Source organism: Schistocerca serialis, chromosome 5 (genome assembly GCF_023864345.2).
Source record: "Schistocerca serialis cubense isolate TAMUIC-IGC-003099 chromosome 5, iqSchSeri2.2, whole genome shotgun sequence".
Taxonomy (NCBI): domain Eukaryota; kingdom Metazoa; phylum Arthropoda; class Insecta; order Orthoptera; family Acrididae; genus Schistocerca; species Schistocerca serialis.
Genome location: NC_064642.1, coordinates 819,900,877 through 819,924,390, shown reverse-complemented (window position 1 = coordinate 819,924,390; position 23,514 = coordinate 819,900,877). Strand labels below are relative to the sequence as shown.

Below are 23,514 nucleotides of genomic sequence, written 5' to 3'. Positions count from 1 at the left end.
TTCCAATGCACTGTTGGACACCGTGCACATATCCATGAAAGAAAGAGCTGAACAGATGCAAGAATTTTCTGCGACGTGGAGTTTCTTGTTTGACATTAAAAAAAATCAAAATAAAGAAGAACTAATACAATGCTGTTCTAAATTACAAGAAAAGTTAACTGTCAACATGAAGTCAGATATTGATGGAAATTTGCTGTGCGACGACATTTTAGGCCTGCAACACTATCTCGAAGACAGCCAGGCAACGCCTATTGAAGCCTTAAACTTCATAAAAAGCATAATCTTCAAGAGTTATATCCCAACATCTGGATAACGTTACGTATTTTGCTAACAATACCAGTGACTGTCGCAAGCGGCGAACGCAGTTTTTCCAAACTGAAGTTGATAAAAACGTACTTGCGGTCTACAATGTCTCAAACAAGACTAACCAGTTTGGCCTCACTGTCCATTGAAAATGAAGTTGCAGAAAACCTGGACTTTGCTAATCTGATCAGAGACTTTGCCGACAGAAAAGCGAGAAAAGTAAAATTTTAGTCGTTTATAATTGTTTTTCATTAGGCGTAATATGTTTTGTGTTCAGATGACTGACAGAAAATATAGGTTTATGGCTTACAGTTATATTAAATTCAATAAAAATATGGTACCCAATTCAAAATTAGTGTTTTTTCGTTATACATATTACCTCCTATATATAAAAATCAATTGTTGTGTGTTAGTCTCACCAAAACAAAGAAATGGCTTGACCAATTTGAATAATTTTTGTTTTGTTTTGTTTTGTTCGCTTTAGTACAGGGGTGCTTCAGAAAAGAAAAGAAATATTTGGGATATACGAGCCTGTTTCAACCACATTTTACGCATCTTTTCTTTGTTTGGAACACGCAAAAACAATTTTCTGGAGTTGTTGTAGATGTACAGTGCAGTACTACGCAATATTTTTAGACCATTTCCCAAAACGTGAATGACCAAACAATATATCACTGCTATACTGACTGTTACGGCAGCGACAGCAGCATGCTGGACTGACGTCACAGGCTACACAAGACTCACATGGAGCGTCTTAGCGGGCTTTCAGATTATTTGGATTTCATTTCCATTTAAAAAAATAAAATACTCAAATTTACGATGGAAAAAACCATGTTATGATCATAAGATGACGCCATTAACCACTTAAGACGATTTCTAGAAAACAGTCAAATACCGTGTTGCAAAGCACTGCCAGGTTCGCTATTTATACAATAAAGGGCGCCAACTGGACGACTTGCCCGGGGCACCTGGATGGCTACGGCCGGCCCTGGCCATGCGGATAAGATGCCTGTCATCTCGAGGTCGTTGGGATGCAGCACGACGTTCCGTGTTACCCTCCTGAACCCACCGATCCCATATTCTGCTAACAGTCATTGTATCTCGACCAACGTGAGTAGCAATGTCGCGATACGATAAACTGCAATCGCGATAGGCTACAATCTGACCTTTATCAAAGTCGGAAACGTGATGGTACGCATTTCTCCTCCTTACACGAGGCATCACAACAATGTTTCATCAGGCAATGCTGGTCAACTGCTGTTTGTGTATGAGAAATCGGTTGGAAACTTTCCTCATGTCAGCACGTTGTAGGTGTCGCCACCGGCGCCAACCTTGTGCAAATGCTGTGAAAAGCTAATCATCTGCATATCACAGCATCTTCTTCCTGTCGGTTAAATTTCGCATCTGTAGCATGTCATCTTTGTGGTGTAGTAATTTTAATGGCCAGTAGTGTATTTTACAACAATATCTATCGCATCAATTGTTGACATCTTTTTCCTAAAACTATATTGAGATCCACTAATAATTCCTGTATTATCAAAGTAATCAGATAATTATATGTAAATTGTGCATTCCAGAACTTTAGAAAAATATGGGTCTATGGAAATTGGCCGGTAACTTGAGGCAGAGTCTTTATCCCCTTTTTTATAAACTGGAACTACCCTAGACAGTTTAAGCTCATCAGGAAAATATCCTTCAGCAAGACATTTGTTTATACAATGTTTTAAGGGGTACACTATACTGCCTATGACGTTCTTCAGTATGTTACAGGATCAGTCATATATGTATATACTGTCTGATGATTTTAACTGTTTCACTATTCTTAATACAAAATCTGGTGAGACCTTAGAGAAACTGAAGATACTTGTATTTGTTGATGATCTACAACTATTTTTTGACAGTAACTGTGATGAGCTGATTTTGTGTTTAGCAATACTACTTCCTACTTTTTCAACTGAAGTAACAAAATAATCATTGAATTTTTGGGCAGAGATGTTAATTGTAACATTTCTTTCATCTTTAGCGACACTATTTATTAGCTTCCAAGCAGCTTTGCACTTGTTGGTGGATTTCTCAATACTTCTGAGATTGTGTGCTATTTTGGCTTCTATGATCACTTTTTTATATTCATTCCTACATGTAACATAGACTAGTTTAGCTTGATTAGTCTTCAGTCTACAATAAACATTGTGCAACAACATAACCTGGCTTTTCAGAGTGGTCAGCTGTTCTGTATACCACGTATTTTGTCTTTTTAGAACTTTAGTTTTCAGGACTCGATTAGTTAGGCCTACTTTGAATTTCTTTGTCGGAGTGCAGTCATTAAAGTGTGCCAAAAATACTTTAAAAAACCTTTCAAATAGTATATTTGCTGGAAAATCGTTACTTAAAGTATAGAGTATGTCTCCATAGCACTGGCCAAAACCAGTCTCTGTCAGCAAGGGAATTACAAAATCTATGAACTTTTTTCATCTGAGGCAGGTCTGGTGATCACAATTTTTGGGAAAGGGTTAGTTATACTAGTCTTATCAGGAGGGAACCTACTTGTATAATTTAAGGTCACACAACTATGATCAGAAAATGCAAACTCTGACACATCACATGATTCATCTGTTGTTTTAAAATTCACAAAAATATTGTCAAGACATGCTTGTTTTCTTGTGGGCCTGTTATTGACGCAGTGTAAGTTGGATTGTCTTAGTATATTTTGAAGTTCAGTGACACTACACTTGCGTATTGTTACATCAAAGTCTGAATTCAGAGCACCACCTATTACAATATCATAATTTATCCATCTAGTTTCACCAGGTACCTGTATCAGCTGGTCCAGTTTCTCTAGAAATAGACTGATGATGCCATTAGGTGATCTCTACAGGGATATTAGCAATAACTTAAAACTGTCTAAAACTATACCAGCAGCTTCAAAGTTCAGTTCATCACACAAAAAATCTCGATTCAATCTAAGTGATTTGTTAATATAGATTGCTACACCACCTCTTGAATGCAATTTTCTGCAGTAGCTATTGGCTATATTACAATTATCAAATTTAACAAATATTAGGTCACTCTCAGTGGCCCAGTGTTCACTCAAACGCAAAATATCAAACCCTTTTTCTGTTCCAAGATTACTGACAATAAATTCCTTATCCCTCATTCCTTGAATGTTAAGATAGCATATTTTAAGATCAAACCTGTCTTTCCTCACAGATGTACCATTATGGCGAGGGGCTATTAAATCTCCTGCACTATTTACCTTATGGGCTTCTTCTCCTTGCTGCCTTCGACTAAAAAATCACTTAGACGGAGAAGAGGAACTGTTTTTCGCTGACCCACAACACTTGACACTGCTACTGCTTGTTGAACTCTCTTCCCTTCTTCATGTTCATGTCTTGATCTTGATGACTGGGTTCCCCTTGCGGGTAGTTCAGATGTTGCTGCAGAATGGATACCTGTACCACTTGATGGAGCAATAGTTTTTGTAGCTGAGTATGCTGCCACCCTTGCTCTATCTGTTTTCTCTGTCCCTTGCTGTGTTGTAGCTGTTAATATGCCTGCTTCTCTCCCAACACATTCTCCTGTAATCAATGTTTCTTCAAGTTGTGTTACTGCAGCAGCTGGAGTAGTTGGTAGGCAAGATACATTGCAGCTCTCCTTCACCATCAGCAATGGGATTGGATTACATTTCTTACTTCTAGGAGAAACACTTTCCAATAAATCCTTGAACTTCTGGCTGAGTAGTAATTTTCCCGATTTATTTAAATGTATTCCACGTGTAGTGGAGTGCTTTCTCTCTAGGTCATCAATATTAAGGAAAAACGCATTTGAAGTGGCCTTGTAGATCTTTTTGTACATCCTGTTTGCTTTTTGGATCTCTCTGTTCACACAAGAAGATTCAATAAGATCATACCTGTGTGATATGCCTACCATGATCACATTTTGATTCACTACTGTACATAGTGCATTTCTTAACACACTGTTTGTCACTATTAGTTCATTCTTATACACATCATTTGCACCGGCCATTATTACTATACATTCACTTTGCAAGATGCAGTTATAGTTTTTACAGTCTTTTAAAACTTCTGTCAGACCTGCTCCAGGTTTCACAATACTTGTAACAGAGAGATCTTGCTGGAGGCGAAGAATACCTGCAACTCCTCTCCTGTGGCTGTCAGCAAGCAAAACTGTAGGCCTATAAAAGTTTATTTTCGTCATTTTATTTGCATCATCACTGCAGTTACGTTTTTCCAACATTTTGCATTTACTTCCCGCCAATTCAGATAAATAATCTTGTTGCGAGTTGCCGGACTCGTCATTATTAACTTCACAATCTGTAATGAGACACAGAAATCTGTTTCTTAACAGAACTTTAAAATTGATTGAAGCATATTTAGGTTTTGCACACTTCTTTGTTTCATTGTGCTCTTGAAATTGTCTGAGTTCTTTAAGTGATGGATCAGATAGGTTTTTGACCATATTTTCCAACAACTGAACATGTTCTCTTGTTTCTTTCAGTTCATTCTGCAGTGTTTCTAAAACTATAAGTTCACGATTTGCACGGTACATTTCAGTTGTGGCCAGACGTCCATTACACTTTGTTCCACAACCTCTTCACGGATAAAACTTAAAACTACATTAGCTGTTGAGAAATTGTCACTTACAAGTGAAGGGAGTGCATGAAAGAGACTAAAAGTCTGCCACAGGGCGACTACATTTGGACAGTCGAAGATATGGACAACTGCCAAGTGTGAACTGCAGTGACACTGAGGTGTGTCCTTGTAATGTAGGAGGTGACCGTGAGTCAGCCAAGTATGGCTGATACGGAGCTGGCAAAGGACAATGGAGCCCTTGCTAGATGTTCCCATTGAGGATCTCCACACATTTGTTGTCTCTTTTAGCATACCTAAGTTATTCAGCAAAGTCAGGGAGCACCATGCTGTATTCCAAAGCCCAAAAGCCTTGTGCCATACCGAGTGAGTTGGTGCAGTGGGTAGCACATTGGACTCGCATTCAGGAGGACGTAGGTTCAATCCGCGTCCGGCCATCCTGATTTAGGTTTTCTGGTCTACTGCCCCCAAAACAACCCAACCCTTGTGCCATAATACCTACTGAAAATCAGATTGTGGTACACCGATCTCCAGACTCGGTTTATGAGTAGCCTCTTTGGTTAGCCTGTCAGTAAGTTAATTTCCCAGGATTCCGACATGTCCTTGGGTCCACAGAAAGATCACTGACTGTCCATGTTGTTCAAGGACGTACGGACTATTGGGCGCCCATTACCAAAGGATGTGGAGGCTAACTCTGGTCGAGAGGTTGTAACAGGGATTAGTGACGACAAGGTTGCTGTAGCAAGACTGAATACTGTAACATCCAAACCCACCAAAAATAAATGCAAAATACATCTATTAAAAAAGCAGATAAAACTCTGCTTGAGGCCTTCCAAAGAATCAGTCTCCAATCTTTCCAGTCTGTAAATGCAGACCAGATGTGGTTTATATTCAAAGAAATAGTATCAGTGGCTACTGACAGACATATACAAAATAAATTATTAAGAGATGGTACTGGTCCCCCATGGTACAAAAGAAGCTACAAAAAAAGCATGCCAGATTTAAAACAATGCAAAACCCTCACGATTCGCAGAGTTTTACAGAAGCTTGAAATATAGTGCGTACTTCAATGCGAGATGCTTTAATACTTTTCACAATGAAACTCTGTCTTGAAATTCGGAAGAAAACACAAAGAGATTCTGGTCATATGTAAAGTACACCAGTGCAAAGACACAATCAATGCCTTTACTGTGTGTTAACAGTGGTGATGTTACTGGTCCCAGTAAAGCAGAGTCATTAAATACCGTTTACCAAAATCCCTTCACCAAAGACAACGAAGTAAATATTCCAGAACTCGGACCAAGAAGAACTGCCGACATGAGTAACTCAGAAGTAGATATCCCTGGTGTAACAAAGCAACTTAAATCACTTAATAAAGGCAAAGCCTCTGGTTAATTGGTAGAACACTGGGGAACTGGAATCAGTCTACAACAGAGTCTGCTTACAAACCACTCATGCAACCAGTTCTAGACTATTGCTCAAGTGTCTGGGACCCATACCAAATAGGACTAACTGGGGATACTGAACATGTACAGAGAAGGGCAGCATGAATGGTCACAGGCATGTTTGATCCGTGGGAAAGTGTCACAGAGATACTGAAAAAACTGAGCTGGCAGACTCTTGAAGATCCATGTAAACTATCCTGAGAAAGTCTGCTAAGAATGTTTCAAGAATCGGTATTAAATGATGAAGCTAGGAATATACTACAACTCCCTATGCATCGCCCACATAGTGATTGTGGGAATCTGATTCGAGTAATTACAGCACACAGAGATGGATACAACCAACCATTCTTCCATGCATCAGTACAGTGGAAAGAAGCCCTAATAACTTGTACAATGGGACATACTATCAGCCATACACCTCACGATGATTTGCAGACTGTAGACATAAATCTTAGTTGTTGCCATTTAAACTTGCAAATTCACACCAAAACTCTGTCAGTAATATAGGCAGAATTCAAGCTATAGACACAGATTAATGTAGATTTAAATGTACATACCTAGATGAAAATCTACAATGGGTAAGCTGCATCAGACTTATACCTAATAAAATCAGTAGTTCGCTACATATTATTAGCCAGTTATCAAAAGTAGTCGCTGATCCAACATTAAATCAAATTTATTATGGGGTAATTTTTCCATTGATTAATTATGGGATACACACATGGGGCTGGGCTGCTGACATATTAATGAATACAATATTAATCCTGCAGAAAAAATCAATCAGGATTCTCCACAGACTTGGGTACAGAGACTCCTACAGGGAAATTTTTGTACATCAAAGATACTTCACAATTTACTCATTGTATATTTAGAAATTAACTACATTTTTGGAGATACATTGAACCAAACCAACCAAGAACTTTGCAATGTATGTCTACAACATAGGAATGGAAGTCTGGACCTACAAACAAAGAACCAACAAAAAACAAATGACCACAGTCCAATTCCCTTTGTGTCAACCGAAAAAAAAAAAAAGAAATACAGGACCTGTATATATCGTGGAATAATAACACTGAACTTGAGCAGATCTCAAATGCTGTAAATTTCCTTGGAATCTCAATTGATTCAAAATTATCCTGGGGTAGCCGGAAAAACGGAAGCGTCCGATCCCGCCCATCTGCTTTGACCCATGACGTCACAAATATGGCGGAAACAAAAACAAACACACACACTTTCCACAAGAAACCTAATGACACTAACGGGACAAGCGCGGGAAATGGGGTGTTTTGGGTGGGGGGCAAACTAAATATAAACAAATTTAGACGCCTTGCGTAGCTACAACGTGTAAGTGAAGACAGCCATGCATGAATACCCACCCACCTCCCCAGGGGTCATAACCCCTGCAACCCATATAAGATAAAGATGCTTCAGTAGCTGATTAGTGTTTTTTGTCTTTTTAAAAAAAATCTCACGGGATAGAACGAACAGATCAGAAAGATAAATATAGTAAACTAAAACAGAAATTGGAGGAAACAGTTAATTAACATAAGTAATAAGTGTTTTTAAATTAAAAAAAAAAAAATTCACGAGATAGAACGAACAGATCAGAAAAGTAAATAAAATAAGATAAAACAGAACTGGAGACAGCCACACTCAAACCAAACTCCGCGCCGTCATGACGTCACACACGACAACACCCTTACGTCACGGGTCAAAGCCGACGCGTGGGATCGGAAGCTTCTGTCGACCCGGGTAGCCATATAGAAAAAGTGGGAAGCAGCATTAGCAAAGGAATATTTGCTCTAAGGAAGCTGCGTCTTTGTCTAAACGTGCCAGTACTTAAAGTGGTTTATTTTGCTTTAATACAGTCACATTTCCTATGGTACAATACTGTGGGGACATCAAAGCAAGGCAGCTAATGTCTTCAAACTACAAAAGAAGGCAATAAGACTGATATGTAGCTTGGCACCCAGAGCTCACTGTAGGCCAAGCTTTAAAAAATTACAGATTATGACCCTGCCGTCAATATTTGTACTACAGTGTGTAATGCATATTAAGGAAAACTATCAGAGTTATCAACAGTATGACATGCGACATAATTATAACACAAGAAACAAGCAGGACCTAGTTTCTTTCCAATGTAACTATAAAAAAAACACAAAAGTTCTTCTTATACAAGTCCATAAAATTTTTTAATGCCATACCCCAACATATCAGGGATCTTCCAATTCAACAATTCGAAAAAAAAGTAAAAGAATTTCTTCTTGAGCTCAGCATTTATGAAACCGATGAATTTTTAAGGGAGGCAAAGAATATGGTATGACTACACTTTGTGATCAGTTTTTATATGCTTCTATATATGAGTAAGTCTGTAATTGGCTAAATTTACTATGCAATATCAATTTGTACCACAAGTTTCTCTGTTTTGTATTTGTGTGAAGGTACCATGATTATTTGTGTAATATTTATATTGTGTAATATTTTCTTGTTTTTGTAGTTATTTGTGTAACATTTATATTGTGTAATATTGACTTTTGTAATGCCTCAGATGATCTCTGAGGTCTCTACAACAATAAAAATCAATCAATCAATCAATAATTAATGGCCAAATTTGGTGTAACAACTGCCAAACTATATTAAGGTACAAAACTTGTGAAAAATTGCTATGACATTTACAAAATCCATCAGTTGGTGCTCTACGCAAAAAAAATACAATAAATAAAGAAATGAGTGAAGGTCTGTTGATGACTCTCCATCCTGTATGCTGTTTCTCCCCTACCAAGAAATCCTCAGCCCAGTCACATAGTTAGTTTCATACCCCATAGACCTGTAGTTTTGTTAAGAAACACTGCACACACTTGAGTAACTTGATCTACGGTTCTCAAGATGACATGTTGTAATTTCTTGTCAACAATCAATCACTGGTTGAAAATGACAGTAATATTCTGCGGCACAAAAAGAAATGAGGTATTCAGTTATAATAACCTTTGACCACTTACCCAGTGATATAGAGAAATTGGTAGATTATAAATTATACTTCAAACACAAACTGAATTCATATCCTCCTACCCCATACAATGATTTCTGAATATAAAGCAATGTGTGGATGGGAAGGGGGAGCTGAGACACAGAAAATGTTGTAAAACATTTCTTCTTTTAGTATTATATTTATACCTCTCTCATACCTTCCTATCTTCACAGCAGTTCTGCCTCATACCTTGCAGGGCAATTACTCCTGGAGGAATGAAGATAGAAAGATATGTCTTATCTGTCGGTAGAGCATTTACTTGTTTACGTATTTATTGTGTAACAATTATTTCTTAACGTAACGATGAGTTACTTCATAACATGATGCCATAAGGCACTACAGAACTTTGTTTTCTTCTTGACATTTTCAGCCCTAAAATCTAATATTATCTGTACAGTTGTAAGGCGAAGATGTTTGAAGTCTAAACTTGTTACGTTTGCCGTCCAAACAGGACTACCTTATGTTACTTTTGTTAAATGTCTTTTTTTTCATTTTTTATGAGTTACGTACAATATTTTCTTGCTGGCTGTAAAATGCGGGCAACAACTTCTCTACAGGAGCGGCAAATTAAATGTTACTGACAGCATTTCCGGATGTAATATGTAATGTAATAAAAATAAATGCGATATAGCTTGTATAGTAGTTGCGTCCTATGTCTAATATTTGGTACAAAAAACGTGTAGAGGAGTGGTAAAGGGAGCGGGGGGGGGGGGGGGGGGGGTACATAGTACGTGCTACGTGACCTACCGAAATGTTTTTCATTGTGAGGTCAAAGGATCAACTCAAAGGTAGAATTTGGAATCTCGTATCTTATCTATACATTTGGGACAGCAAGTAATAATATTATCGCGGCATATTCAGTAATCAATCGCAATTGTGCTACGGCCTCGTCAGGCAGAAGTTCCACGTTACAGCAGTAAGTAATCACTCCACTTTCTTGTATTTCAGAACCACCTTAAAACTTTATTTTGCTTTCCATAGTCTATGACATAATATTTGACCAAAGAATTTAAGGAAAGAGATAAACTACCCGGCTCTTTTATGCTCTTGTTTCGTTTTTATTGGCGATATAAAGGAAAACAATTTTCCTTTGTGTTGTGGGTGCTTTAAAATTTTATTAATAGGGCTCCCGAAAAACGGCAGGACTCCGAAATTTCAAAATGTGAACTGTTCGTCACATCCAACTACTTGCATTATTACATCGATTGCTTGACAATCGACACAGCATCCCTTGCCCACAATGCTTGAACTACGCGTGAAGAACAATAAGGTGAAAAAAACGCCTGCATTTTGTCTCATGTGGTTGTTAAACAGCAAAGTAACGTGTAATTTGCATAGAAGTTATTTGGACCGTGGTTGGTTTTTCCAAAAATAATAAAAACATGACATGCCACTGACGTAATTATAAAACTAAAATATGTTTATAAAGTTTTAGTAGTATCGGAATCTTTTTATTCCTCACGTGTAATTGGCCTACGTACTTATTTAATGAATAAAGGTCCGAGTCCTGAGCAACAATTTACTTGTAGGAGATATTACTACCGGACAGTACCGGTCGTTCAAGAATTCGCGTGATGTAAAGTTTGCTGATGATTTTTTGCATAATTTTTTTTCCCTAGCCTCACAGTTGCCCAGCTTTTAAAGCGACTTGTTTCTTCGCAGTATCACGAACATAGTCGTGTATAGACTATAGTATTGGTGTCTAAATATCGAAAGTTAACTGTCAATTAGGAAAACAAACTGGGAAGACTTGACAGACTGCGTCAGAGTTACAAGGTTACGATTACACAAGCATTATAATACAAGAACAAATTAGCATAAGCATGCACAATAATACAGAAAAAATAGCATAAGTATAGCATAACACTTAATAACGTTTAGAGTCAGAACTTTTTAAAACTTACATGTTCACTTGATTTCATATGTCGCTGCATTGTTTCGGGAGCCCAATTTGCTGTTTCACTGTCAAAGAACTCATTTAAACTGTAAAGTGGTTTTTGGCATAGATTTTGCGGCACAAACGTTTCTCCTCATGTAGGCCTATGTAGAGTTTAATTAACCAATGAATTCCCCACAAACGAAGACAGGGTAATGTATGAGACTCGTTTCCATGTATTTGATTTTTTGCCACAGTTCGTTTAAGAGTCGGTGTATTGCGAAGTATGTGTAAGGGTGAAGAGTTTCATGATATTTAAAGATCTATATGCAAGACATTCAGTTGGCTATTGTATACAATATTGTCAAGAGTGCAAGTCATTCAGTTACCAGTTTTATACAGTATCCTCACTGCTGACTTTTGCTGAAAACATACTTTTGTTGAGTAGTACTCTATAAGGCCTTGAGACAGTTGTGCAGAAAAGTGGCGTAAGAAATTATACCTATGAAGTAATCTCTTTTGTATATGAATCAAGACAATGATACCTACATCTGTGTTCAAAAGAAGATGATATAAACATTTGAGTCATCTTATCAGTGTTCTAATTAGCCTTGCATTTTGCGTGTATTGGTATTGAGTCACATGCTTGCTGTGTTGTATGTTTTACTGGTAGATGTAGAGCTTTGTCAAGTACAGCTGGCTACACACAGTCAACACTGCCCCTCTCTCCCCACCCACAGACGGTACAATCTGTCATCCAAAAATCATGTTATTCAAGCTACAAAGTAGGGCAACTACATGCTTAGTAAAACAAAATATGAATATTTTTCACTTTGTGTTAAGTGTCAGGCTGCCAAGTGTCACAAAGGGAAAACTGTTCTCCTATAATCTATGTGGCACTCAGTGCAAATCCAAACATCTAAATTATTGATGATAGATTGTGAGTCACAACTTAACAGTTAGGGAATACTGTGTGAATCTTTAGTTATTTAGAGTGCTGATCATCAGAGCTACTGAAATAAAATTTCAGACAGTTGTCATAAAGTGTTATTTATTTGATTCCATCACAGAGTAAAAGATGTTTGTTTCTCTTTCAGAAAAATATTACATCTGCCCCCCCCCCCCCTTCCCGCCCTCTTACAGAGTTTCAGTGTTGTCAGAGGGTGACCTGTGGATGTCAGAATGCTGGAGCACGAAATACGAACATTAATAATGATCACTCACAGGCAACATTCATCCTTTCATTCATTCACACACCATGTTTTGTGAAACTGTCACTAGGAAAGTTCCCTGGAATGACTCAAGTTATACATTAAAAACAAGAAGCAGCTATTGCAGACTAGTTCCGTAAATCATACTGTCAGCAAGTTAATTATGACTGCTAGGCACATAAACAAGACTGGTAGTTTGATTAGGTTTTGAATGACTCATTCACAAATACACTATCACTGTGCAACTGCAATGTCACGGCCAGCACAGTGTAGCCAGCTGGGCAAAAGTTACTGTACACGTGTGGTGAAGTGTATATGTGATAATTTTTCATTGATTTATTCTCTGAGAAGGCTCTCTCTGTCTGACAGTTTTTGTGTTGTGAATGGTTTTCATGCTATATTATGGTGGAGTGTAACCTTCAGTTTCAACAGTCCAAGTGCTGATATATTATGAATGACTTTCCAGACCTGTTCAGTTGACAAATTAAAGTACTTTGAGTTGTAATTTAGTTTTCTAGTGTTTCACTATCCCCCTTTTTCTGATCGTCTGATAATGATGTGGTAATAAGTTTAAGCCTGGTATGATACTATTTGTGTGACCTACTATATATGAATATGAAGTAACAACAAAAAATGTAATTAATTGTAGGCAGAGTGGTGGTGAGGCATTCTTTTGCTTTGATTTTCAAAATCCGAGGACTTTAATTTTTCTGTCTCATATCTGACTTTAATTTTTCTATCTGATATCTGTTATGCACTTGTGCACCAGAATATGAAACTCCATTGTGAACCATTTAAAGAATGCCTACTGCAAATAAGAAGTAGTTGTATTTCTAGTATTGTGGACATGAAGTGCACTGCTCATCCTAAATTAACTTTTCTTATTAACTCCAAAGATGGTTAGTGAATATCTGTATTTACTTGAAAGTATAAGAATTTCATAGTCCGTGAAGAGGCTTCTGCCAGGTGGTAAATATTGAACCTGCAAATAGCACCTGTACAGTTTAACCGTGATGCCATCTAAATGGTGAATTTAAACCACTCAGTGAGTAAGTGTAAAATAACTCTCATAACAAGAGTTATTGTTATTAGAATGGCATCTCTCTCATTAGCTATGCCAGTTCACAACAAAACTATTAGCTCCCAACCTTTATCATCGCGGTGCAGATCAGTGTGTTACCACAACCTACATTCTTAAAAATAATGTAGAAGCAAAATAACTATTGTCAATTTTCTGTTCTATTTCCGTTTACACATGTATGAATGACACCACATAACACAAAATCATTGCAGCATGAGTCAAAGTTGACATTTAGTATTGGTATTTTCAGTTTCTGTACAAATTGTAAATAGCCTCTCGCTCCCTGTATTTTACCCCTGCCACCTTTAGAATTTGAAAGAGAGTATTCCAGTCAACATTGTCAAAAGCTTTCTCTAAGTCTACAAATACTAGAAACATAGGTTTGCCTTTCCTTAATCTTTCTTCTAAGATAAGTCGTAAGGTCAGTATTGCCTCACGTGTTCCAACATGTCTACGGAATCCAAACTGATCTTCCCCAAGGTTGGCTTCTACCAGTTTTTCCATTTGTCTAAAGAATTCACGTTAGTATTTTGCAGCTGTGACTTATTAAACTGATAGTTCGGTAATTTTCACATCTGTCAACACCTGCTTTCTTCGGGTAGGTGCAACCACAACGGAGGGGTATCTGTTGAGAGGCCAGACAAATGTGTGGTTCCTGAAGAGGGGCAGCAGCCTTTTCAGTAGTTGCAGGGGCAACAGTCTGGATGATTGACTGATTTGGCCTTGCAACATTAACCAAAACGGCCTTACTGTGCTGATACTGCGAATGGCTGAAAGCAAGGGGAAACTACGGCCGTAATTTTTCCCGAGAACATGCAGCTTTACTGTATGGATAAATGATGATGGCGTCCTCTTGGGTAAAGTATTCCGGAGGTAAAATAGTCCCCCATTCGGATCTCCGGGCGGGAACTACTCAAGAGGACGTCGTTATCAGGAAAAAGAAAACTTGTGTTCTACGGATTGGAGTGTGGAATATCAGATCCCGTAACCGGGCAGGTAGATTAGAGAATTTTAAAAGGGAAATGGATAGGTTAAAGTTAGGTATAGTGGGAATTCGTGAAGTTCGGTGGCAGGAGAAACAAGACTTTTGGTCAGGTGAATACAGGGTTATAAACACAAAATCAAATAGGGGTAATGCAGGAGTAGGTTTAATAATGAATAAAAAACTACTACGAACAGCATAGTGAACACATTATTGTGGCCAAGATAGACACGAAGCCCATGTCTACTACAGTAATACAAGTTTATATGCCAACTAGCTCTGCAGATGATGAAGAAATTGAAGAATGTATGATGAGATAAAAGAAATTATTCAGGCAGTGAAGGGAGACGAAAATTTAATAGTCATGGGTGACTGGAATTCGAGAGTAGGAAAAGGGAGAGAAGGAAACATAGTAGGTGAATATGGATTGGGGCTAAGAAATGAGAGAGGAAGCTGCCTGACAAGAGTTTTGCACAGAGCATAACTTAATCATAGCTAACACTTGGTTAATGAATCATGAAAGAAGGTTGTATACCTGGAAGAATCCTGGAGATACTAGGAGATATCAGATAGATAATGGTAAGACAGAGATTTAGGAACCAGGTTTTAAATTGTAAGACATTTCCAGTGGCAGATGTGGACTCTGACCACAATCTATTGGTTATGAACTGTAGATTAAAGCTGAAAAAACTGCAAAAAGGTGGGAATTTAAAGAGATGGGACCTGGATAAACTGAAAGAACCAGAGGTTGTACAGAGTTTCAGGGAGAGCATAAGGGAACAATTGACAGGAATGGGGGAAAGAAGTACAGTAGAAGAAGAATAATGGGTAGCTCTGAGGGATGAAGTAGTGAAGGCAGCAGAGGATCAAGTAGGTAAAAAGACGGGGGCTAGTAGAGCTCCTTGGGTAACAGAAGAAATACTGAATTTACTTGATGAAAGGAGAAAATATAAAAATGCAGTAATTGAAGCAGGCAAAAAGGAATACAGACGTCTCAAAAATGAGATCGGCAGGAAGTGCAAAATGGCTAAGCAGGGATGGCTAGAGGGCAAATGTAAGGATGTAGAGGCTTATGGAAATGGAAGAGGATGTAGATGAAGATGAAATGGGAGATACGATACTGCGTGAAGAGTTTGACAGAGCACTGAAAGACCTGAGTCGAAACAAGTCCCCGGGAATAGACAACATTCCATTAGAACTACTGACGGCCTTGGGAGAGCCAGTCCTGACAAAACTCTACCATCTGGTGAGCAAGATGTATGAGATAGGAGAAATACCCTCAGACTTCAAGAAGAATCTAATAATTCCAATCCCGAAGAAAGCAGGTGTTGACAGATGTGTATATTACCAAACTATCAGTTTAATAAGTCACAGCTGCAAAATACTAACGTGAATTCTTTAAAGACAAATGGAAAAACTGGTAGAAGCCGACCTCGGGGAAGATCAGTTTGGATTCCGTAGAAATATTGGAACACATGAGGCAATGCTGACCTTACGACTTATCTTAGAAGAAAGATTAAGGAAAGGCAAACCTACGTTTCTAGCATTTGTAGACTTAGAGAAAGCTTTTGACAATGTTGACTGGAATACTCTCTTTCAAATTCTAAAGGTGGCAGGGGTAAAATACAGGGAGCAAGAGGCTATTTACAATTTGTACAGAAACCAGATGGCAGTTATAATAGTCGAGGGACACGAAAGGGAAGCAATGGTTGGGAAGGGAGTGAGACAGGGTTGTAGCCTCTCCCCGATATTATTCAATCTGTATATTGAGCAAGCAGTAAAGGAAACAAAAGAAATATTCGGAGTAGGTATTAAAATCCGTGGGGAAGAAATAAAAACTTGGAGGTTCGCCGATGACATTGTAATTCTGTCAGAAGAGCAGTTGAACGGAATGGACAGTGTCTTGAAAGGAGGATATAAGATGAACGTCAACAAAAGCAAAACAAGGATAATGGAATGTGGTCGAATTAAGTCGGGTGATGTTGAGGGAATTAGATTAGGAAATGAGACACTTAAAGTAGTAAAGGAGTTTTGCTATTTGGGGAGCAAAATAACTGATGATGGTCAAAGTAGAGAAGATATAAAATGTAGACTGGCAATGGCAAGGAAAGCGTTTCTGAAGAAGAGAAATTTGTTAACATCGAGTATAGATTTAAGTGTCAGGAAGTCGTTTCTGAAAGTATTTGTGTGGAGTGTAGCCATGTAAGGAAGTGAAACATGGATGATAAATAGTTTGGACAAGAAGAGAATAGAAGCTTTCGAAATGTGGAGCTACAGAAGAATGCTGAAGATTAGATGGGTAGATCACATAACTAATGAGGAGGTATTGAATAGAATTGGGGAGAAGAGGAGTATGTGGCACAACTTGACAAAAAGAAGGGACCGGTTGGTAGGGCATGTTCTGAGGCATCAAGGGATCACAAATTTAGCATTGGAGGACAGCGTGGAGGGTAAAAATTGTATAGGGAGACCAAGAGATGAATACACTGAAACCACACTGCAACTATCAGGACCAGTGCATGATGGGAGTGGTGACTGGGTGGGGGTAAGGAGTAGGCTGGAGGGGGAGGGATAATATGGTGGGGGTGGCAGACAGCGAAGTGCTGTGGGTTAGACTGTGGGCAGGGGAGTGGCGGGGGGGGGGGGGGGGCGAGGGGAAGTAATGGAAAAGGAGAGAAATAAAAAGACTGGGTGTGGTAGTGGAATGATGGCTGTGTAGTGCTGGCATGGGAATAGGGGAGGGGCTGGATGGGTGAGGGCATAGGCTGTGAAGTAGTTGTTGAAATGAAGGATATCGTGTTTGGCAGCGTGTTTAGCAGCAGGATGATCCACTTGTTTCTTGGCCACAGTTTGTCAATGGCCATTCATGTGGACAGACAGCTTGTTGGTTGTCATGCGTACATAGAATACAGCACAGTGGTTGCAGCTTAGCTTGTAGGCCACATGACTGGTTTCACAGGTAGCCCTGTCTTTGATGGGATAGGTGATGTTTGTGACCGGACTGGAGTAGGTGGTGGTAGTGGGAGGATGTATAGGACATGTCTATTATGAGGTAAGGGATTGGGAACAGGGGTTGTGTAAGGATGGATGAGTATGTTGTGTAGGTTCGGTGGATGGCGGAATACAACTGTGGGAGGGTTGGGAAAGACAGAGTGTAGGACATTTCTCATTTCAGGGCACAACAGGAGTTAATCGAAACCATGACAGAGAATGCAATTCAGTTGCTCCAGTCCTGGGTGCTACTGATTTATGAGGGGAATGCTCCTCTTGTTTTTGGCTGGACAGTAGGACTTTGGGAGGTGGTGGGAGACTGGAAAGATATGGCTTGGGAGCTTTGTTTTTGTACAAGGTTGCGAGGATAATTATGATCAGTGAAGGCTTCAGTGAGATGTTTGGTATATTTCGAGAGGGACTGCTTGTCACTGCAGATTCGATGACCATGGGTGGCTGGGCCATACGGAAGAGACTTCATGGTATGGAACGGCTGGCAGCTGTCAAAGTGGAGGTATTGCTGGTGGTTAGTAGGTTTGATATGGATGGAGGTAGTGATGTAGCCATCTCTGAGGTGGAGGTCAACATCTAGGAAGGTGGCTTGTTGGGTTGAGTAGGACCTGGTGAAGCAAATGGGGGAGAAGTTGTTGAGGTTCTGGATGAATGTGCATAGGGTGTCCTCACTTTCGGTCCAGATGCAAAGGTGTCATCAGTTAATCTGAACCAGGTGAGGGGTTTGGAATTGTAGGTTTTTAGGAAGGATTCCTCTAGATGGCCCATGAATAGGTTGGTGTAGGATGGTGCCTCGTGTGTGCCCATAGCCATACCTTGGATTTGTTTGTAGGTAATGCCTTCAAAGCAGAAGTAATTGTGTGTGAGGATATAGTTGGTCTTGGCAACTAGGAAGGAGGTTGTTGGTCTGGAATCCATCGGGCATTGGGAAAGGCAGTGTTCAATAGTGGTAAGGCCATTAGCATTAGGGATGTTAGTCTACAAGGAGGTGGCATCAATAGTGATGAGCAGGGCACTGTGTGATAAAGGTACAGGAATTGTGGAGAGCTGGTGGAGGAAATGATTGGTATCTTTTATACAGGAGGGAAGGTTCTGGTTGAAGGTGTTGGTCTATGAGAGCAGAGATTCTTTCAGTGGTAACACAGTAACTGGCCACTATAGGGTGTCCTGGGTGATTAGGTTTATGGACTTTGGTGGAAGCATGTAGAAGGTAGGAGTGCAGGGAGTGGTAGGGGTGAGCAGAGAAATGGACACTGGGGAGAGGTTCTGGGATGGGCCTAAGGATTTGAGTAATGACTGTAGATCCAGCTTGATTACTGGGATGGGGTCACTGTGGCAAGGTTTGTAGTTGGAAGTATCTGACAGCTCACATAGTCCTTCCACCAGGTAATCCTTGCGTTTCAATACAACAGTGGTGGAGCCTTTGTACGCAGGTAGGAGTATAAGGTCAGGATCAGTTTTTAGATGGTGGACTGTGGTTCTTTCTGCACAGGTGCTGCTGCTTGCAGTGTGGTTTCAGTTGGCTGAGACTGCAGTCATATGTGCGAGTTGCATTTTTGTTTGTTCGTTTGTTTGTGTGTGTGTGTGTGTGTGTGTGTGTGTGTGTGTGTGTGTGTTTGCATGGGTGCGTATGTCTGTGTATTGTTGATGAAGGATTTAACAGCTGAAAGCTATAATTGTGAGAGTCTTTTTGTTGTGCCTACCTGCGACTCAACATCTCCGCTTTACGGTGAGTAGCAACTTTCCTTCTCATATTGTTACATTCTATCCTGGATTTTCCGTTGTTTGATATATTGATTTAAGTGTTTGGACAGTTTTTCTGAATGTATTTGTCAGAAGTGTGCCCTTGTATCTAAGTGAAATCTGGATGATAAACTGTTTGGAGAAGAAGAGAGTAGGATATTTTTAAAATGTGATGCTACAGCAAAATGCTGCTGATTGAGTGGGCAGATCATGTAACTAATGAGGAGGTAGTGAATCTGATAGAGGCGAAAAATAATGTATGGCAAAATTTGACTAAGATATGGGATCACTTGTGAGGAATCGAGGAATCATCAGTTTGGTGATGGAGAGAAGTTCATGAGTCAATATTTACTTCGGGCACCATGACATCTAAGCCAGCCTCACATATGAAACTGAAACTCCTTCCAACCTGTGAACATTACCCTCTGTTTCCATTCCACAGCCTACTAACTGTTGTATTGTGTTTTCTGTTTAACTTTTTGCACCATAATCGAATCCTGGCAGCTTCTTTTATGGTAGAATCCCAGTATTTAGCCAGGGTTCACGTTCTCCTCAAATAGTATTCTGTGGACATTCTCTAGAGTTCTGCAATGGTCGACTTGTTCAATCATCTCTGCCTTATACAGTGTTTGTCCGTAATGCAGCTCTCTGTGACAATGCAGATGGTTTGTCTTGCTAAACATAATCTCTGAGGATGATCTTGGGAATACCTATCGAAAGCTCAACAACCTTATCTCAATTGATGTAGATTGAAAACTGAGAACATTGTATTCATTTATGGCACAACAAAGCATTACTAGGACACTTAGAGATTTGCTGTGATCCAATTTCTAGGTCATTCCGTTATTCTCCTGATTGGATATTTTTGGGCTTTTTATTGGCAAACTTGCCATCAGGAAATGTCACAGTTTCTGAAAAGCCCTCCAATGACGTGGATAGATCATTCATGTATGCCATGAACAGGAAACAGATCTAGACATTAAACCTTGCAGAACATATTTAATGTTTCCCCACTGCACTTTAGTCCTATTTCTGTTGTATAATTTGTTAATGTGACTTGTTTTCTGCTGTTAAGACATGACTCTATTCTTGCATGGAAAATGCCTTTGGATGTATATGCTATTCAGAAATTCTGGAATTCGCAAGACTTGTCTTAACTCATCATCACTGGTGTCAGCCAACGTGATTTCCAGGAAGAAGCTGCGGACTTTTGGATTTTGAATAAGATGTTATAAACTGGTGGTAATTTGGATTTCTAAAATTGTGTGGGCATTTGACATTCCCTGCTAAAGTCTGTCACAGCTGATAATAAAAGTAGAGAAGACGTTAAGTTTATGTGACAATTGGACAAATTCAGTTCTTATTAGTAGGAGCTAAGGAATAATGCTCTTTGAGATATACAGCAAAAATTTAATTTCCTTCCAACCAAAAATGCTAGATTTCTATAACTGCTGTATAATTTTGGATGAAGTACTCTCAAAAGCTTTTTGTGTTGAAAAATATTCAAAGATCTGAGATAATATCTTTGAGTTATCTGTAACACATTCATTAACAAAGTATTGATACTTGTAGTGTACTGCTACACTGAAGATCCCGAGATATATTACAACTTATTAAATTAGAGTTTTGAAACGTATGATGCATTGTTTTAAGTATGAGGGTGTAAAAAAAAAAAAAAAAAAAAAAAAAAAAAAAAACACATGCATTTGCACAAGCTAGCATACCTCATGCATACACAACCACTCCTCTGGCCACTGCAGTCACATTGCAACGGTGGCTTGTCGAGCAGAAGCAGCAGTCTGGAATGGGGTGGGGAAGGGAGTGGGGATAGCAGAGTCTGGAGGGGGGGGGGGGGGGTGAGGAGTCGGTGCTGCCTGATGGTGTGTGCAGAGACTAGATGGTGGCCAGAGAAGGCTGCAGGGCAGAGTGCCAGGAGGCTGTGGGGAGTGGGGGGTGAGGGAAACGGAGCAGAAAAGGAGAGCAGCAGAGAGGGGAAAAATAATGGTGGCATTGGCAGAGATCAGAGCACAGTGGAGGTGGGGGTGCTTCATACCAGGACAGTACTGTAAAATGAAAATAATTCTTTGTGAGTGGTAAGCAGTGTTTCAAGACATGACAATATAATAGTATAATAAATGGACTTCACACAAGCAAAGGAGTTAGGAAGTTGTTTAGCATACTGATATTTGGATATGAGTAGGTTGCATCATTTGTATCCACCTTGCAGAATGGGATAGCAGCTCACGATAGTGGAGATGCTGAAGGGAGGTTTTCAATGTGTACAGTGGTCACTGTATATCTGTTGGTGTGGTAGTGGTAAATGTTCCAGGAGATAGCTAGTTATACAGTGAGGTACAAATTAAACAGGTTTTAAAGATTTTCTTTCTGTTCTGAAGGTATGATAAGTGTGTGTATTTACACAGGCTCAGATTTTGAGGATGTCATCGATGTGACATATTTCATACAAAAGTTGCATATTCTTGGTATATACTGTAAACATTTGTAATGAGGTAGGAATTATTGTTGTTGCTAGCACTCATTTATCAGGACTCTATTTCTGCATTTCTCACCAATCGTGAGCACGCAGTCTAAAAGTTGTATGGATTTTCAGTAACTTCTTGAGACAGATACATTTCCTGAGATCCTTTTCACTTTGGAACCTCTTAACTAATATTCTTCCTTACTAGTTTAGTATTCAACTAACTTTCACTCAGCTTTGCCTACTTTTTGACATGTGGGTAGGGCTAAATATGACTTCATAACCTGTAAAATTTTAGGGAAATGAGTATTGCTATTGTCTTTAAAATATGTCTTGTGGAATGGTAGCCAATATTTTAACAATTATGAATGCAAACATTTCTCAACATATGTATTAATTGCAAGGAAGTTTATCTAGATATTTCATATTCATGAAGCATCCCAGTGTACAGGAAGATCAACATCACACATTTGTTTACCTACTTTCACTGTGATGACAGTGGTCTTTCAGGGTAGTAATTGAGTTATGCTACCTCAAAAATCAACTAAAATGATATTGTTCATTTTTACTTCACTTTCAATGTTTACATTTAATAGCCTACATGAAAGGCCTTATTACAAATCAATGAATTGAAATTTCTTGTGTAGGCCCATTTGTGTCATCTTTGGGTTTTATTTTGTTAACATTCAGTTCATTCATTTACAATTTCTTGACTTTTGTTTATTATATTTGCAGCATCTTGCTTTTGTGAAATTTATCTTGCACCAAAGTGTGTTCGACTGGCAGTTCACCAGATAATCAAAAATGAAAGATGGTGTGGGCAAATAATAATGTTACTCTGTTAGCACAGTCCTTTCTGTTGTTCTTAGCTTTTTCAGAGTTGTGGTATTATTCAGTCTCCATATGTGGTGTAGACTTGTAGAATATTATAAACCATGTAAAATAAGTGAGAGTGGGACAAACAAAGTTTTGCTCTGATTATTTCAGGATCCATAATAGGTTAGAGGTGAAAATGGCAACAGATCTACTGCCTGACTTCCCACCAGGTCCTCTTGATTGCTATCGTAAAAGATCTTCTTTCAATTGGAAGTCTATGAAGATGCTTTTAGAAGATCCAGAGATTTTGAAATATAAGGTACAATAATTTACCCAATATAGTATTCAGAAATATGAGTATGTGATTTGATATGTTTGCATACTTACTTGTTGCTTTTGACTTATGTAAGAACAGATGAAAATATGGAATCTCTTTGAGGAAGATCAAGAATTTCAGCATGCTAATACAACATTAAGTCTGGATGAGCAGCGGCGTGTGGCCATAAGAAGACTGTATCGTTTAAGACAACTTTACAAACTAACTCCAGAGGAGATGATGGAAGACACTCGTAAGGTAAGGCAATTACAGCACTAATTTTGTTACTGGATTAACTTCCTTTCTGGCTAAAGAGTTAACCTACGGTGTGTGAATGTCGACACTACATTTTTGGTACATGGGGCAAATATCAGAGCAATTGCATTTCTGATTCAGTGAATTTTGTCAGATACTTATCTGCACATAATATGTGGCCCCTAAGGTAGTTAATAGTCTGTTTGTCATGCTGACCGAATGTCAAAAACTGCATCCAGATGTGATGTCTCAACTAATTAAACTCTCAGTCACAGAATACCTGTTTATTATCAAAACATGTTGTTGCGACTGTGACATACACTCAAAACTGTTTCACTGTGATGTGCACCCAGAGTATAAGGGAAATGT

General features: G+C 38.9%; 2 protein-coding genes across 8 annotated transcripts in view; one reads left to right on the top strand and one right to left on the bottom strand.

The window, feature by feature from the left end:
* Positions 1 to 11,357, bottom strand: part of LOC126482248 (radial spoke head protein 4 homolog A) — a 469,316-nt gene extending 457,959 nt beyond the window's left edge. The window contains exon 1 of the mRNA XM_050106228.1: positions 11,288 to 11,357. The gene's annotated coding sequence lies outside the window, so the exon portion shown is untranslated. The remainder of the gene's footprint in view (positions 1 to 11,287) is intronic.
* The window catches only part of LOC126480855 (peroxisomal acyl-coenzyme A oxidase 3-like), a 134,605-nt gene continuing 121,212 nt past the window's right edge, over positions 10,122 to 23,514 (top strand). The window contains exons 1-3 of one of the 7 annotated variants that reach the window (XM_050104224.1): positions 10,122 to 10,171; positions 22,746 to 22,893; positions 22,990 to 23,148. In XM_050104224.1, the coding sequence (XP_049960181.1) occupies positions 22,771 to 22,893; positions 22,990 to 23,148 (282 nt within the window). In that variant the 5' untranslated portion in view covers positions 10,122 to 10,171; positions 22,746 to 22,770. The other 6 variants (XM_050104221.1, XM_050104222.1, XM_050104223.1 and 3 more) reach the window with 6 other exon arrangements.